The 17,335-nt window shown below is 44.0% G+C and overlaps 1 protein-coding gene across 2 annotated transcripts in view; it reads left to right on the top strand.

Moving 5' to 3' along the window:
• EPAS1 (endothelial PAS domain protein 1) overlaps window positions 1-17,335 on the top strand; it is a 349,065-nt gene that overhangs the window by 259,729 nt on the left and 72,001 nt on the right. For both annotated transcript variants that reach the window (XM_078649670.1, XM_078649671.1), the window contains exons 3-6: window positions 2,621-2,772; window positions 4,202-4,286; window positions 5,134-5,252; window positions 5,345-5,547. In XM_078649670.1, the coding sequence (XP_078505796.1) occupies window positions 2,621-2,772; window positions 4,202-4,286; window positions 5,134-5,252; window positions 5,345-5,547 (559 nt within the window). The remainder of the gene's footprint in view (window positions 1-2,620; window positions 2,773-4,201; window positions 4,287-5,133; window positions 5,253-5,344; window positions 5,548-17,335) is intronic.

The raw sequence follows: 17,335 nt of genomic DNA, 5'->3' as shown, positions 1-17,335 counted from the left end.
GTTGCTATGGTAATTAACCTCAGATGAGGTCTTGGTGATAATCTACCCACCTGCCTTGTTTTGCCCGATCTTTCCACCACTATGGATACTGTTGACCACTCAATCTTGATGCAGCAAATTGAGGAGTTGGGTATACACAGGACTGGCAACCAATGGTTGAAAGCCTCCCTTTCTGACAGAACCTAATCCTAAGGCTTCCTACAAGTTGAGTGCAGAGTTACACAGGGCTTCTCCATCTCTTCAATATACTTTATATTGTTCACCACCCACTGGCATCAGTGATAAATGCCTTTGGTTTCAAAACAACTTCTTATGCTGACAACACACGTTATATTTAAATTTGATGAATCCTTCAGTGCCAGTCCGAGCCTGGATTAATGCCTGCCTCTCTGTAATGTTCATTTGACAAATTTCAGCTCTTTACAATCTTAATTCCTCCAAAACAGAAGTAATGAAGCTTGGATGGGAATCTGCCTGTGTGTGGGATCTAGGGCCTGCATGTGTGGGCAAGATTCCTCCACTATCTCAGAAGGGAAAGAGCCTGGAACTTTGGATAGACAAGGAACTCAATCTGAATCCCCAGATTAACTCAGCAGTCTCATCTTGCTATTTCCAGATGGACATCCTGGAAAAGGTTCTCCTCAGCCCTCTCCATCATAGAATCAGTGTGATGAATGCTTTAATCATGTCTTGAGTACATTAACACGTTATTTGGGCTTTGCTGCCTCCATTGATCATCAACTGGCTCAGTATATGGCGGATCAGCTGATGTTCACCTTTAGGAAATTCAACAGAGTCTCTCCTGCCTACAATCTTTGACTGACCACAAAACTGTTGCATTAAATGCAACCTTGCATTTCACCAAGCATTAAAGTCTCCTCTCCTTTTTTAAGTTTTTGGAGGGACAGAAGTAACTTCTTAGCGCCATGAATCTTCTGGACCTTCACTTACTATAAATGTCCATTCACCCCATTCATTATTGTAGCTATTCATATAAAAATTTAATTTGGGGGCTGTTCCATACTCATTATATTGACTTTACCTAAGGAAGAACGGAAGTTCAGACTGTCTGATCAGCATTCCCTTTCAGTTATTGTTCCCAAGTATATTGTGCTCCTAGGTACGCCATATGAGTTTCATGTCCATGGAGGCGGGGGGAGGGGTGTGAGTGTTAGACATATTGGGCACATTTTCAAGCCCAGTTGTAATATAGGCAAGTTTACCTCCTTCTTGTCCACACGTAACCTAAAAAGTAGAAAAAGGGGGCTCATTCTCTTCCTCACCATTTAGTTACACAGAATATTATAATGAAGGATCCTCGTGGTCAAAAAGTCATGGTAGCGGGTGCCTCCAACCATCACCACTGGGTACGATTGGGCAGTTCTCATTTGCAAGGGGCCTCAACATTCAAATGAGGTCCCATCACGTGTTCCAATCTGCTAATAATTCCGAATCAGAATTTCTAGTCGGTGCTTGTGGAGAGCACTGAGATTCTGTTTTATTGGAGTTCATGGGACATGGGCATGGGTAGATCAAAGGGGATGGATGTGGCTAGATAAATAGGGGGCACACACGACATCTCCCTGTTATAAAACACTGCATGAACTCACTCCACCAAGGGTTGACATTTTCAACCAGTGGCCCAGTTTATTTGGAAGTTGACAGATGTGTGTGAAACCTGTCCACTATGCACTTCATCACACCAGTCTTTGCAGAGAAGGATTAGTTGATGATATCCATCTCCACACAAGAATTTAACACTCAGTAAAAGCATTTAGCTAAGGTCCTAATTAGGGGTTTGCAGTCCGACCGCTGTAATACGAGTTCGGCGGTCCGACCGCCACTGGACCTCTTCAACCACCAGAATCCATGATCCCGTGGCGGTGTTGCAGCAGTCAGAGGCCACAATATGCTGGCAGTGCCGCAGGTATATTACGAGTTGCCTCACTTCGACCCTATCCACAGCATTGAGCCGGGCATGGAATGGGTAGCGGTGAGGCAATTCACCCCGTCACCTCCTTGCAGAGGGGTGCATGCAAGGGGGCACATGTTGTGCCCCCCTGCATGTTTGCACCCCCAGCTCCTGCACAGGAAGAAATGCACAACATGGTGCATTTCTCCCTGTGCAGGAACATGCTGCGAGGGTTCCACAACACTGCCTTTCTATGGCTTTCCTTTGAGCCTTAGAAAGGCACTCCTGTGGGACCGCCGCAACAGTACAGCCCGCCAGGATTAAACTTGTATTTACTGTTTTTGCAGTCTTGCAGCAAGGCGCTGGCGTGGCGGCCCGCTGTGTGACTGCCAAACTCATAATCAAGCCCTAAATGTACCGTAGTGAGGGCCCTTTGCTAAGTACGGCATGGTCCTGCTTATAGTTACCTCAGAGAAGCATTTGGGACCTAGGGCAGAGCAAACGCTGTTTGTCCAGATTGGTAAAAGTGGTTTCCAACTTTCCATTTCAATATCACATCTTATGTACACATGGGATTGCAAAGTGTATGAAGACTAAGGTCATCATTAAAATCATAGGGAACCTTTTCACTGTACGCTATAGAAAATAAAATGTGACTTTGTTATATGATGTTTATAAAATGATTCTGTTTTCCTTTGTTTATTGCAGTCTGCTCAGACAAGAAGCCTGAGATCGACTGCGACAAGCAAGTTGACAATCTGTACCTGAAGGCCCTGGAAGGCTTCATTGCTGTGGTCACCCAGGATGGGGACATGATCTTTTTGTCAGAGAACATCCAGAAGTACATGGGGCTCACACAGGTACTGTATGAATAGGAATACACCATGCGTTTTGCATTAAAATCTCCATCAGAATACCCCAACACGTGCAGAAATGTATATATAAAACCAGGTTAATACGTTTGAAGGATGTGGTGCTGGTCCACATATTTTTGAAGACTGAAACCCCTTCACTGCTTCGAACAGGCATTGCTGAGCTGCCTGTAAAGCATAAACTATAAATCATTCTGTACAACTATCTTTATTTAGGGGAAATATTGCCCTGTAAGATGATGCACTGGTTAACTGTTTCAATAGGGAACAAAGTGTTTCCTCATTTATGATAAAGACCAGGTTTTAGTCTTAGATGGGACTGTATTTAATTATCACAAGATCTTCTCTAGATATCCAATTAAATTGCTTAACACTGGCACACGACAAAGTGATTTTTACCTTTTGCTCCATTAGTTCAAATTCGGAGCGTGGCCAATGCCTGCCAGTATGTTGTGAATTAATTTAGAGGTCTCGCCCCTGTTTCTCGAGTATCAAAGCATCTTCCTCCCCCACTAACCAGTTGGCACTTTAGGAAAAATATTTTTTTCCCCCTGATTTAATGGGAAAGGAACTCTAGGTTTTGTTGAGCTAATTAGAAAATATCTTATATTTGAAATAGAGTCTATTTTCAGGGATTCAGGTGGCATTACACCCACCTTTACCACCTGACACCAAGAAATGTGCATGATCCGAACTAGGCATGGTGTAATAATACAATGTCCTTATCTTCTAACTATTTACTAATAGACACCGTCTGCCTCATTACATTGCTTTGAAATGCATCTGGAAAAGGTATTATTCATGGTCACTCAGCATGAGGTAGAAAGACCTGAGATCTTGGCTAGTATCATTGGTTGTGCTGAAGATCAGTGATAGAGAAGCATGTTTGGAATTTTGCAAAAGTTGTCATTTCGAGTGAGACTCAAGTAAAGACGGAAAGTGAGTTTAGACCATCAGTAATTGCCTTGAAGATTCAAAGAAGGCCCACGGCTCCTAGAAGAAGACTGAAAATGTTCAAGGAGCTCCACTGGGTCTCCTATCACCATGAAATAGTAAGACCTGTTCTTGACTGTTGTCATTGTATGCGACTGGTTTTGTTATCTTGATACAGGTGTTGAGATCCTTCTTCGCATTGCTGGGTGGAGAATGACTGGAGTGAAACATTTTGAACATACTTGTAGTCGACGGATGGCTTTGTCAATTAACCAGCATATTTAAAGTTTTGTTTCTGATTCTCAGACTTATAGCTATTTTGCCTGTCACCTACAATAGCATTAGGCAAATGCCGTTATGATAAAAATGTGTTGTGAACATTTTTTAAAATGATCTTTCATCTGAGACTGCTGCATTTAGCCCAGGAGTAATCACATGCATTTTGAAAAAGCTTTCATGTTATTTTTGTGTTTTTCATAATCAGGTCGAGCTAACTGGACACAGCATCTTTGACTTTACCCATCCATGCGATCATGACGAAATCCGAGAGAACCTCAGCCTGAAAACCAGTAAGACATACATCCGGATTCAGTCTTTACACGTTGTGTTATTCCATATCACTCACAAAACGCATCTCTGCGCGGGTTTCTAAATATGTCACAACTGACTACATTCAGCTCAAATGCACACTGCCAGTGAATTCACTTCTCATTGTGTCTATTGTTATCCCACCTACTGCCTTGCTCCGGAGCAGACTTTTGCATACATCTCAGTAGCATTACCTTTTTGTGGTTAATGAGCAAGTTGTGTACATTGTTTTTTTCTGATTCCACTGTATTTATTGATGTGAACTGGTATAGCACAAACCTCGCTCCATAGCACAGGAGTGCTGCAGAGTAGTGCTGTGGATGGACAGAATATATGTTCTGTAAGATCCTAAGCATTCCCTTACTTTCAAGCTTTTGCCTTACAGGCTTAAAGGTGCAGAAAATAAGATTTTGCAGTTTTACATATAGCCCATTCCCTGTCATTCCTGTACTGTTGTGGCACCCAAATTGCCCAGCAATCTGGGCACCATTTCTCATCTAGAGCTTTTATTTAGTAATCACATTTGCTTGTTACAACAATTCATCATAAACAATGAGTACAATCACCAAATGTGTGTGCACCACGTAAACTATCACGTATAGAACATCCACCCTATCATAGCTGACTACTAGAGCCAGAGAACAAGTATTTAATTTTTTTTAAACGTGGTACTCTAATAAACAAATGGAAATTGAACTTTGTGAAGCCAGTTAGATAAACTTTTGCGAACACCATATGTTAGGAGTCCTATCGAATGCATGCCATATTTTGTATGGTAAATGTAAAGAGTGAAATTTAAAAACAGAGTTTGTTTCATTTTTTACCCAGATGCTGGTTTTGGAAAGAAAAACAAAGATGCAAGCACAGAGCGAGACTTCTTCATGAGGATGAAATGTACGGTGACCAACAGAGGCCGGACTGTCAATCTGAAGTCTGCTACTTGGAAGGTACTGGTGCAGAGCGATGCTTTGAGAGCCTACATGTGGCTTTGTTTTTCATCAAGTGTACTGAACTCTTGCCTGATTCCACTTGCCACTAGGTATTGCACTGCACAGGACAAATCAAAGTGTCCAACATTTGCCAGCCTAACACAATCTGCGGGCCCAAGGACCCTCTGCTGAACTGTCTTGTTATGATGTGTGAGCCCATCCAACACCCATCCAACATTGACATCCCGCTGGACAGCAAGACATTCCTGAGCCGACACAGCATGGACATGAAGTTCACGTATTGCGATGACCGGTAAGACACAATTGTTCAGTGCTGCCGTATATATACGTTTCCATTACAATATGACTTCAGGATAGAAGCCTCTATGTAATGATCTGTAGAAAGTCTGAACCCAACAGATAGAGGCGACCTTAATGAAGGGCTCAAATTAGAAAGCGGACATTGATGTGCTCATTGCGATCCATTCTAGGTCACGCCATGATTTTGTGACTCAGACGTTGCAAAACTTTTTGAGATCCTGGCTTCTGATAACTTATGTTTGGCATTAGGCCATTCAGGAGCTACTAGGTGGGCACCTCAGTGGGACAAAAGCAGAAATCAAGAATGTTTGTTTGTGAAATAGGTGCTTGTATTCCCCACCCTGGTAGTGAGTTCTACAGTGATGGACCTGCCATGAGTTCCCGGCCAGCCCCACACCTACTTGGACTACCAAGTGCATTGACCCCCTTGAATGCTTGCTCCATTCCCGTTAATGGAGTGTTGTTCATTAATGCCAGAGGGGATGAAATTCTGTGGAACATTAATAAGTAAAGTCACTAAAACCAGTTTTAAGAAGGACCTTGAAATACACCCATTGTATATTGTATCAAACACAAAATACAAGGTTGTCTTCTTACAACTTGTCTCCCAGTCTGCTGCCATAGTACGGACCATACACAGGTGTTTATCTCCATCTAAAACAGGCAGGGTAGAGGAGCTTACCTACTTACACAACCACAATAAAACACATACCTACTCAATAAACTAAGGAAGATAAATTAGAAGCAGAAAAGAGAAAACATACTTCTGCCAAAGCATGGCGCGCATATGCTTGCAATAACAAATAAAATTGAACATAGCAGCCGGTGTCTGCCTTGCGATTATATTGTACATAGTGTACAGGTTTAAAGATCCAGCAAGGACACCACATTTGGAACCAACGTTCTGCCATGTTAGATTGGTAAAACAGTGAAGCACTATGGACAATACCATTCTTTGATGGTTGCCTGGTTTAGAGACAGTGGATACACGGGATGTAGAAAGATACTCCACACTGCTGATGAGATAAGCAGCAATAAGCAGCTTATTGGCACTGTCTCATGAGCTGTAGTATTCTCTAAATAATTTAGAGAAAAGGAAATAAATGAAAGGGAACATATAAAAGGAGAAAATGGAAAACTAAAGAACTGGTCTAGCAGTCCTGGCACTGAAGCATTGAGAGAAATGGCATAATTCACAGGTCAGTGAGAGGGTAATGGGGCCAGTGGCTGAAGTGAGCTTACCAATTGCTCCAGGCTGTATGGACGAAAGGAGAGAGTAAATTACGTTCAGTATAGAGCTGACCCAAATCCCCTCTTTGTATATATTTGCATGAATATATCACTACAAGGACATGGAAGGTAACTAAGCCTCTCAGGCATGCCAAAAAAATTAAAGGAAGAATAATTATAGTGCAAATCTTAGACCCCTGGTTTTGCTGTAGGAAGAATCAATCCCAAACTCCTTGCCTACTGAGATAATCTTTGATATTTCCTGTAACAAAATACATGTCTGAAGTCTTTATAGTGGTGTAACATCCACTCATAATGGCCTTTTGGCTTTAACGTGTGCACTTCATAAGAAATAAATCAAGCCTACTGCATTTGGCACAACTTTTAATAATAAAGAGATTCGACCTATAGGATCTGATGTCTCATTATCCAAATTACGCATCGTTGGCTTGAAAATCTACGTCTGCCATTTGCAATGTGCCTGTTTGTTCCCATTGTGGAAACACAATGTAAGAGGATTGTGACTAACCTCTGACATTTTCGGTGTTGACTGTTGACTTGATTTTGTATGAACAGTTACTCCCTCAAACCACTCTTTACTATCCTTTTCTAGTTAACCATAACTAACAGATGTAGAAATGTCGAACTGATAGGCAGATTTTTCTGGGGGCATTATTGAATTTTTGCAAATAAAATCCTCATTGTTTGAGATTTGATATAATTTTAAAGGCCACGAGTTCAAGTGAGGAGGAAATCGTTTACTATCTAGTAAAAGGAGGAGATGCGGCTGAATTAAGATTCTGCCCAAGTAGGAAAACCTCATCTTCCTGTTTCTGTATTCCCCATTTTGATCTTGCACCCTCCACCTCACCCTGGAGGTTTCATAAGGTATATCGTGGTGAAATAGCGTGGTCAACCAGCCACAAATAGGGAATTGCAACTGTACCGAAGCTTGGGAAAGTACTGCTTCTTGTAATTAATACGTCTCTGTTTTGGACTGATCAAAGAAAAAAGCCAAACACCACATATTCTGGAAAGGTGTGCCTTTTTGAGACTCAAAAATATTTTTGCTTGTAATCAATTTTTGGGGGGTTTAGCGGGGCCCAACAGGTTCCCTGAAAAATGAAATTTTGTAACAACCATAACGAACAAAACAAGTGTTGGCTGAGTCAAGAGGCAAGGAGCCAATGCCAGACTTAATGGCTTTGCCAATGCTTGTTTGCATCTTATTGCCACTGCTGTCCTTCTGTAGCATGCATGAAATATAGCTAGACCCTGTTGTGGGCAACTGTTGCCAGCCTCACATATTCAGCTACGTCCGCAAGCACAGGTTTATGTATTTTGAAAGTAAAGGTTTTTTTTGTTTTATTTTGTTTTTTCAAAACCATCTTTTTACAAAATGTCTTCCTTTTCAAGTCTCCTCCTGTAAAAATGGAGTGCAATGATGCGCTGCCCTGCACTTTTTAGACTGATTCATTTGCCAGTGAGTACAGATATCGGTGAAGAAAGCACAACAAATGTTTGTGAATATTCACAAAGTTATGACTGCTGTCCACGTCATTTGCGTTGTATGTCCCTGAAGAAGACTCTGGCTCTTCCCCGAAACACCTGAACCTGCACTACTAAGTGAAACTAAACAACGCAGAGGTCCTGCGTACCTTTCCGTAGTTCCTCATTCACAGATGAAACATCTACATGCATGTTTTATGTGTTTTACCCTCTGGATTGTTGTTAAATCATGCATAGGTGGTGTTGGACATGAGTCCCTTCCCCAGAAAGAAGTGCCGTGGCTCACATCTGCACCCACCTGAACAAGGGAAGCATTGACTACCCCTTTATTTCTCTCTCTGGTGCTGGTGAGTTCAGCATCCTGCAACGAGTGCTGCTTGATGGGATAAACTCCATTAAAGATCTGTCCTTGTCTCTTGAAGAAGCCAGACTATAGAAGGCAGGTGTGGAGGACCCAGGGGCAGAAGCCAACACCCACCTGGCACAGGGGGCACTGCTAAAGGGACTGACTTCTATCTAAAGACTCCACCACTGGGATGATTGATTGATGGATTGGATTGGATTGGATTGGATTGGAATGGAATGGATTGGATTGGATTGATTTGGAGTAGCCACTAAGGGCCAGATGTAGGTAACTTCTATTTACCGACCCATAAATACCGAATTTTACCGATTCGGTATTTATGAATCGGTAAATATGAAGGAGGGAGATGTAGGTAATTTTTTTTTGTGAATTACCGAATCGGTAACATTCGGTATTTACCGAATCGGTAAATACCGATTCGGTATTGCCCATTGATTCCTATGGGCCTTGAAGCCCATAGGAATCAATGGGCAATACCGATTCGGTATTTACCGATTTGGTAAATACCGAATCCTGCAAGGGTGCAGGGGGTGTCACTTTGACACCCTCTAGCACCCCGAATACAGGCACGTGTAACATGTGGCACACATACATGCCCTAAGGGCATGTCTGTGTGTCACATTGCACCGGTGTGCATGCACAGATGTGCATGCACACCTGTATTCGGTATTTATTCGGTATTTTACCACCCAATAGAATTGGGTGGTAAAATACCGACTCTTAAGGGCCTGTGGCACTTTTTGAAGTGCCACCTACATCTCATTTACAGAATCGGTAAATTTAACGATTCGGTATTTTACCGATTCTGTATATTTACCGAATCGGTAAATTTACCGATTCTGTAAATGACATGCACCCTACATGCCAAATCCTAAATACCGGTCGGTAACGGCCGAAATCGGCCGTTACCGACCGGTATTTGGGCTCCTACATCTGGCCCTAGGTGCAAAACTAAGGCTGCTAGCTTCTTTCGCCTTGTGGAAATGTCGGTCCTGCTACCTGCACTCCACCAACTTTGAAGTATCTCACCTTATGTCACTACACTTCTGTGTCATAGAGGACATATATACATGCATTTGCACACAGAGACGCAGTTCTTGTTAAACAGGGTTTAGGTGATCTTCATATTTTGACCACACTGCAAGTTCAGACTGTTTACTTTCACCTTAGGGCTTCCCCTTGGCTCATGTGCCAAATCCTCAATGTACCAAACCTGCAGCCCTGAGAGCCCCTATCAATCACATAGGGTTCTTCAGGAATGTCCTGTGTAAACAGCACTTAACTGTTCTCAACACTGAGATGCAGGCATTGAGGGAAATCATTTTTTCTCAAGGATATATTGTTTATAGTACGAATGCTGCATTGTTTTCGAGTATGCTGAACTAACAACATGTATGGAAAGTAGATGCTTTGAAAAGCACTCGAGTGGGAACATTCTAATTCAGGACTCACGCGAGCAGCCACGTGAAGGGGCCTTACCGAGAATAGGGAGGGCCGGCGCCCACTCACTTCCTGTCAGCGCGAGCCCCGCCCCGTGTCCCCACTGCCTATCCACTCAGTGCACAATAACCACCATATGTACATCTGCAATGAATAGAAAAAGGGACATTTTAAATGGCCACGCTTTGCATAGAAAATCATAACCAACGAGCCATTAATTATCTCAGTTGGCCTGATACAAATAGGGCAGAAGATGTGGCCTAATGATCAGGGCTGTAAGTAGTTGTGTGGTTGAGTGAATGGGTGTGTGAGTGAGTAGCGCTGTTAGTAGCTGTATGGAGGAGGGCCTGGCTTTGTAAGTGACTATGAGTGACTGGACATGTAAGTGACTTTGGGTGAGTGAGTGGCTGTATGTGTGGGTATGTGAGTGGTTCTATGGGTCTATGAATGGGTATGCGACTGTGTAAGGTATGTGGGTGTGTATGTGAGGTTTCTTAGGGGTATAACCGCAAACATGAACTGTGCATGCATTTGGTAGGGCTGGGATCTGTGTATGTGCCTTTGTTTGTCAGAGCCACAGATCTCCATTGTGCTCATGCTTTTTTGTACTTTTTTTTTTTTCGGGATTCTGGATTTGGAAGTACAACAGTCTACCAGGATTGACAAGAATCCCCTTGATCCAAAACATTCCCGTAACTCATCCTGCAGTTCACACCCTTGACACTGTATTTTGACTGATGTATGCAGTGCTTCTATAGTTTATACATCACCTCTTCCAATGAGACCTCCATGTAGCACATTAAATATGATTAAAAGATAGCTATGTATCTGGAACTCTAGTGTATGCGCAAGGCTATGCTGATGTGAACCTTGACCGGAACTCCCAATTTTGCGGTGGAGTCATTGACATCTACGCAAAGAACTTCAACCAGTTTAGCAGGGCTGCTGTTCAGAACCTGAGAATAGGTGGCCATTCTGCAGAAAACTTTATCACAGTGAATCTCAGTGAATTGGTCAGTCCTTACATTCAAATCTCTCATCCTTTCTAGTTGAGGTGCTGGATATCGAGGTCGGTCTGAATCATTGTCGGACAAGGGAGTGTCCAAAATGTAGCTCCTTCAAATGATACTTTCCAGATGAAGATGAAGTCCGGACTGCCTCCATACACCTGTGGTGGGTCATGAACAAACTTACTGTACTCCATGAACCCTACAATTTTCATGAAGTGAATTTAGTTAGTAGGATAATCGAGCCACATGTTAAAATCCACTCGCTGGAAAGCAGAGCAAGTCTAGTAATAAGAATTGTATAGGCGGTGGCAAGGTCTAGCATATGTATACACCCCCCATGTCCAGGAAGACTGTGCGTGAGAGTAAAGTACAAAGATTTCTATTTGTGGTTCAGTGACAAAATGTGTACTAAAAAACACACCTTTACTCCATTGAGGGAAACACACAAAAGGCAAGTTTAGGATATTTTCACTCTCCTCTCCCCTCCTTTCCTTAACTCTTGTTGACCCGATAAGTGTACCTTCAAGATCATCTGTTTGAAGGCTAAATAGATACCTGAAAGAAGCAATGTTAAAAAATTCAAGGTCGAGCGGATGAACGAGTTAATTGTGCACCCTCGAGAAGGGTGCACAATACAACCTGGTTCAAGGGCATTAACTCTCCATGCTCTCCAACCCTCCCTGTAAGCCTGAACCAAACACTCTCCGGTCTTCTTTGTAAATCTCACCCTTGATGCTATATCTCCAAGCTCCCTCCCCTTTGTGCCAGTCTCCAGCTCCTACAGTGCAGCTTCCATCATGTGCAGCTCTCCATCTCTTTGTAGAAGGTGTCTGCTATACATCATATCCGTGTTCTCTACATTGTAGGGTTCCTTTGGAAATTGAGCCCTTTGTCGATATCTTCAACTAGAGCAGTAGCATGAGTGATCCTGCTACTGGTCTGTCCTGCACAGGGCATGGCATTTGCATAGGCAATCACATGTGATGCACGAAAGTATATGAAGTGGCCATGTACATTTCGAAAGCTGTCCAATGATAAAACCACTTAACATAGCATTCTGTCCTCAGTTTAGTAGTTGTAGGGGTTACCACTCTGTCTGATGACAATAAGGTTTGCATTTACCACTTTAATGATCATGTTCATTGATCCACATGAGTTTGGCAGACGTGAAGTGACAGAAGAGATGAGACGTGTATAAAACAATTAAAAACTATAAATGAAGACAATAAAGGCGCAAATACAAATAAAGACTAATGAGTCAAAATGCTGAATCTGCTGCCCGGGCATAGAGAAAGCGAGTGCCAGTGTTCATGGTGATAATTTGCGCTGTGTTATGGTAAACAAAGAGGTCAGAGTAGACCGGGGTGAATGCAGTAAATTCCTGAAGAGGAAGTGGCGCAGACAAGGTTAGCGCGAGATGTCTTTGCGGAAGCAGCGGGTCTCGAGTTCAGAAGGTGAAGTGTGAGTGTGAGGGCAGTGGTTGAGGAGGGATGAGAAAGGCGCTGTGGCGGGAGGTCAAGGGCGGCTCGAGTGAGGCAGACAGGCCGCGCGGCAGACTTCATATATATACTGTAGGTTAACCGCTGGCAAACTGAGCGGTGATAAAAACCTTTGTGGAAGAACACTAATAAACACCTATTTAAATCAATTAAATATTATTAACTCAAACACATAACACACCTTAATCGTCAACTATATAGAACTAAATAACAGTATTGGCTCACGGTTTCTTTTTTCCGTGGTGAATACCCTCTTTGGACGCAACCACTGCAGACTGCAATAGTGCCTCTTGCAAAAAAACGCGTACTTATCACAGGCACTAAATTCCAGGGGCGGCTGGTGATATTTGAAAGTGGTGGGCGTAAACTAATTTGCATATTGCACCGCAGCGAGCGAGCGCAGCGAGCGAGCCCGAACCACCTTGCATCCATCCATACATCATTCATGCATCCACCCATCCTGCATCCATACATCATTCATTCATGCATCCACCCATCCATCCATCATGCATCCACCCATCATGCATGCATCCATGCATCCATCCATACATCATTCATGCATCCACCCTTCCATCCATCCACCCACCCATCCACCCACCCATCCATCCACCCACCCACCCATCCATCCACCCACCCATCCTGCATCCATACATCATTTATTCATGCATCCACCCATCCATCCACCCACCCATCCAACCTGCATCCATCATTCATGCATCCATCCACCCATCATGCATGCATCCATCCATGCACCCACTCTCCCTGTTCAATTTCCTTTGCTGCGGCTCTTAGAAACTGGCCAATCACGTTTAAGCTGGGTCCCCCAACTCCACCATCTAATATATTCACATTCATTTTACCCTTACTGTAAACAGCCACGCCCCTATGGACGCACCGCGCCTGCTCCGTTCTCTGTTGGGGAAATGAACCTCAGACGGTGTGTTTGCTTCTAAGCAGTGCAATGAGGACCACAATGGAGACTTCATTGTCATTGCACAACATAGAATAGTGCGCAATAGAATGCAAAAATAACGTGCTTTGATTGAGACCTGCCATGCGCTACATGCCACTAATCCATCCTTTCTAGATTAAAGCCATTTATTTTCTCAGACTTTTCAGACTCCTAATAGGCTCCCTTCATTGTACCCACAAAACATAGACTCACTATCATATATGTCATACTGACTAAGGGTTTGAACCCAGTAGAAAGAACTTTTTAAAACAGGACAAGTGTAGCATTGCAGAGAAATGAGAAATTATGGGATTAATATTTGTGGAGGTGGAGTGGATTTTCCTCGACCTATATATAAATTTCTATGCATAAATTACCTGAAGCCATAATATACAATGTTTCCTGGGGGTGAAAGGGCGCACAGTGGTTCTACAGAGGGGGCCACAGATGCTTGTGCAGCCCCTTCCGTAATACTGATAGCGCTGGCACATTGTGCCAGTGCTATCATAAGAGGGCATTCCCTGATTTGCATGGGGCTGTCCCTCTAAGCTAATGAGGCATTCACCTTGGCAGGAGCACCATAGTGCACATAATCACATTCATTTTTTATGTGGCGGTGATGGGGTTCGGCGAGGCCGTATCCTAGCACTCTGATCATACCTGAGTGTGAACGCCGAGTCTCCCTGGCCGAGCGGTTCCTTCGGGACTTGTATTATTCTTGGGTCCGGTCAGGTCAGAGGTCAAGTCTTCAATCAAACCCCATACAAACAGAGGCCGCAGTACGAGGGAGGGAGAGAGCTCTGCCCCCCCCCACCCCAGACAGGGGGTTATGTACCCAGGCTATGGATTGACCAGCCAATCCTGGCGCTGTATGCAGCGCCAGGATTGGCTGGGGGGGCACCATGATTGCTCGCCCAGTCGCCCTGTGTAACCCCGGGGGCTGCGGCCCGTCCCCATGTCCTCTCTCTAAGGGGGAATTCACAGGATAACGATCTGCGCATGCGCGGGCATGTTTGTGCCCAAACATACACTTGCGCAGCTGCAGCAGGCCCATCTTCCCCCCCCCCTGCACACTCCGGGAAAGTCGGGTGTCTCCCGGGTTCCCGGCCGGCAGGTAGCGCAATTTTTTTAAATATTTGTATTTGGCTTTTAGTGACGACGCGGTGGGTCCATGGGGCTTAGTGGGGCTACGCCCCTACGCCCCAATGGACGCACCGCGCCTGCTAAATTCTGTTGACAGACGAGCCGGAGAATCTGCAGCAGAGAAACACAAAGAATTGGTTCACCTACCACTCTGTGCATGTCTGGGTTTCACTGCAGGTAGCACTCTATCATTACCCTGGCTCTGAGCCCCCCAGGAGGGTGGGAGGGGCTTCCTCATCTTGCCTTTGGGTGGGGCCAGGGCTTCCCTCCCCCACACAGTACACTGTAATCTGAAATCACGCCCTCTGTGAGATGTCTCTTGAAGAGTCCCTGGGACCCCCAAAGCCCCTTACAAAAGGTCCGCCTTTAGGGTGAAATAATTGTGCACCAACTTCTAGGCGCTGGCTGGTCAGCCACCCCCTTTGCCACATTGGCAGAGTGCCTGCATCTGTAATATCTTGAAACTCTCCTGCAAAGGCTTGCTTCAGCTTGCATGGAGATACACAGAGGGAGGAAAGACCCCCGTATATTGTAACCGTGTTGGGTTTGGGCCTGCACGGTGGGCAAACATGAGGGGGCAACACAAGCATCTGCTGAACTTTCAACAGTAAGAAAGTGTTCTAAAACTGCTTAAACTGGTGCAAATACTCATTGCACCTACAGGAAATTCTATAGTATACGCCTAGTCGTGTTGAAACATTGGGCTAGGTTCCATGCTGTTGCTCCCTACTAAGACATTACTGCCAAATGGCAGGACGAGAGAAACGATGAAAAATGAATACATAATATAATCCATGTTTTAATCTAGCTGCAGACAGCTTTGGCAGGCTACTGTACAACTCCTTTAATGCATGCACATACATATTGATACAGAGTGGGCTGTGGGACAGCTCCCTCCAGCCATTGGCTTGTTTGGCCAGCCTCCTTCTGGTGTTCCTTGTTTTGGTTATCTTTCACATGTTGTATCAGCTCAGACCTGTATTGTGCAGCTATATATTTTGCAATAATGATTTTCTATACGTGATTGGTCAAAAAGAAGTTAATTTCACATATGTTTCACCTTCATCTAAGAGGGCCACGGTGCCAGTGTAATAACACAGTAAATCGGCTTGTATTCAGTAAGGGTCACTCGTGGTTTAAAGCGCCCTTTTCCAAAGCTACTGCAATGGCGTCCCTTACATGCAGTTAAGTTACCAGCGATGCATGTTCAATGAGCGGCAGCACGACCCAAATTAAAGAAACGTTGAAAAAAATGGGATCATTGCTGAGCCAAGCAGCCCCTCTTTCTGTTATCATTGCCTTTGTTTTAGTAATGTTTTATTGAGATGTATCTCTTGTTGGACTGCATTACACTGGTAAAGGAAGAAATTAAATGGAACATCATGAAGGTTTTGTAACGCCAACTCACCATTACACGGCACCCTTGGCAGTGCGGGCTGGACTGTTCCCATGAGGCACAGGGTCAGACTGATTTGCATATGGCCATGTCTGAACTGGGGTGGCAGAGTGGGCTAAAGAACGGTGATGGATTAAACCCAGATCTTTTGACTGGGTGTGAGTGTTTGAATGGTTCAGATGCTCCGTCCATCACCACCCCCTTTTGTACCGCTATCCGTGGTGCAAAGCATCATCACATGCCACTATGGTGCAGCATGATGCTATGTACCACTTATCTCTGTGGTGATTTGCACATTCAGTAACAAGTAGAAAGACTGACCACAGAGCAAGAAGGATCTTGTTTCACACATTCACATTTTGACAAACTCCTATTTATTTTATTTATTTAAAAGTGCTTTTAATAAATTTGTTTAGATCATTGTATTACTTTAAAAATTTTTAAGTGCCTCAAGTTAGTCAAATAAAGCGTACATGTGTGACCATTTAAATCACATACTTCTGACTTTGAAGGGACCTCCAGTGACAACCTGGTGTGCTGCACTCTTTTTGGTAAAGAGACGCACAGAAGAGTAATAATTAATCTGCAGCGCTTCCATCATTAGTGTAGAGTACTGTCTGCTTACGTACTCTGGGTGCACCTTTTGTTAATAAGCGCTTCTATCATTAGTGTAGAGCACTGCCGGCTTATGCACTCTAGGGCGCACCTTTTGTTAATAAGCGCTTCCATCATTAGTGTAGAGCACTGTGTGCCTATGGACTCTGGGGGCGCACCTTTTGTTAATAAGCGCTTCCATCATTAGTGTAGAGCACTGTGTGCCTATGGACTCTGGGGGCGCACCTTTTGTTAATAAGTTCTTCCATCATTAGTGTAAAGCACAGTCTGCTTATGCACTCTGGGGGCGCAACATTTGTGTTAGTAAGCGCTTCCATCATTACTGTAGAGCACTGTCCATTTACACACTCTGGGGGCGCACCTTTTGTTAATAAGCGCTTCCATCACTAGTGTGGAGCACTGCCTGCTTATACACTCTAGGGCGCACCTTTTGTTTATAAGCGCTTCCATCACTAGTGTAGAGCACTGCCTGCTTCACACTCTGGGGGCGCACCTTTTGTTTATAAGCGTTTCCATCACTAGTGTAGAGCACTGCCTGCTTATTCACTCTGAGGGCGCACCTTTTGTTTATAAGCGCTTCCATCACTAGTGTAGAGCACTGCCTGGTTATGCACTCTGGGGG

Source organism: Lissotriton helveticus, chromosome 6 (genome assembly GCF_964261635.1).
Source record: "Lissotriton helveticus chromosome 6, aLisHel1.1, whole genome shotgun sequence".
Lineage (NCBI taxonomy): Eukaryota > Metazoa > Chordata > Amphibia > Caudata > Salamandridae > Lissotriton > Lissotriton helveticus.
This window is presented reverse-complemented; position numbering and strand designations above follow the sequence as displayed.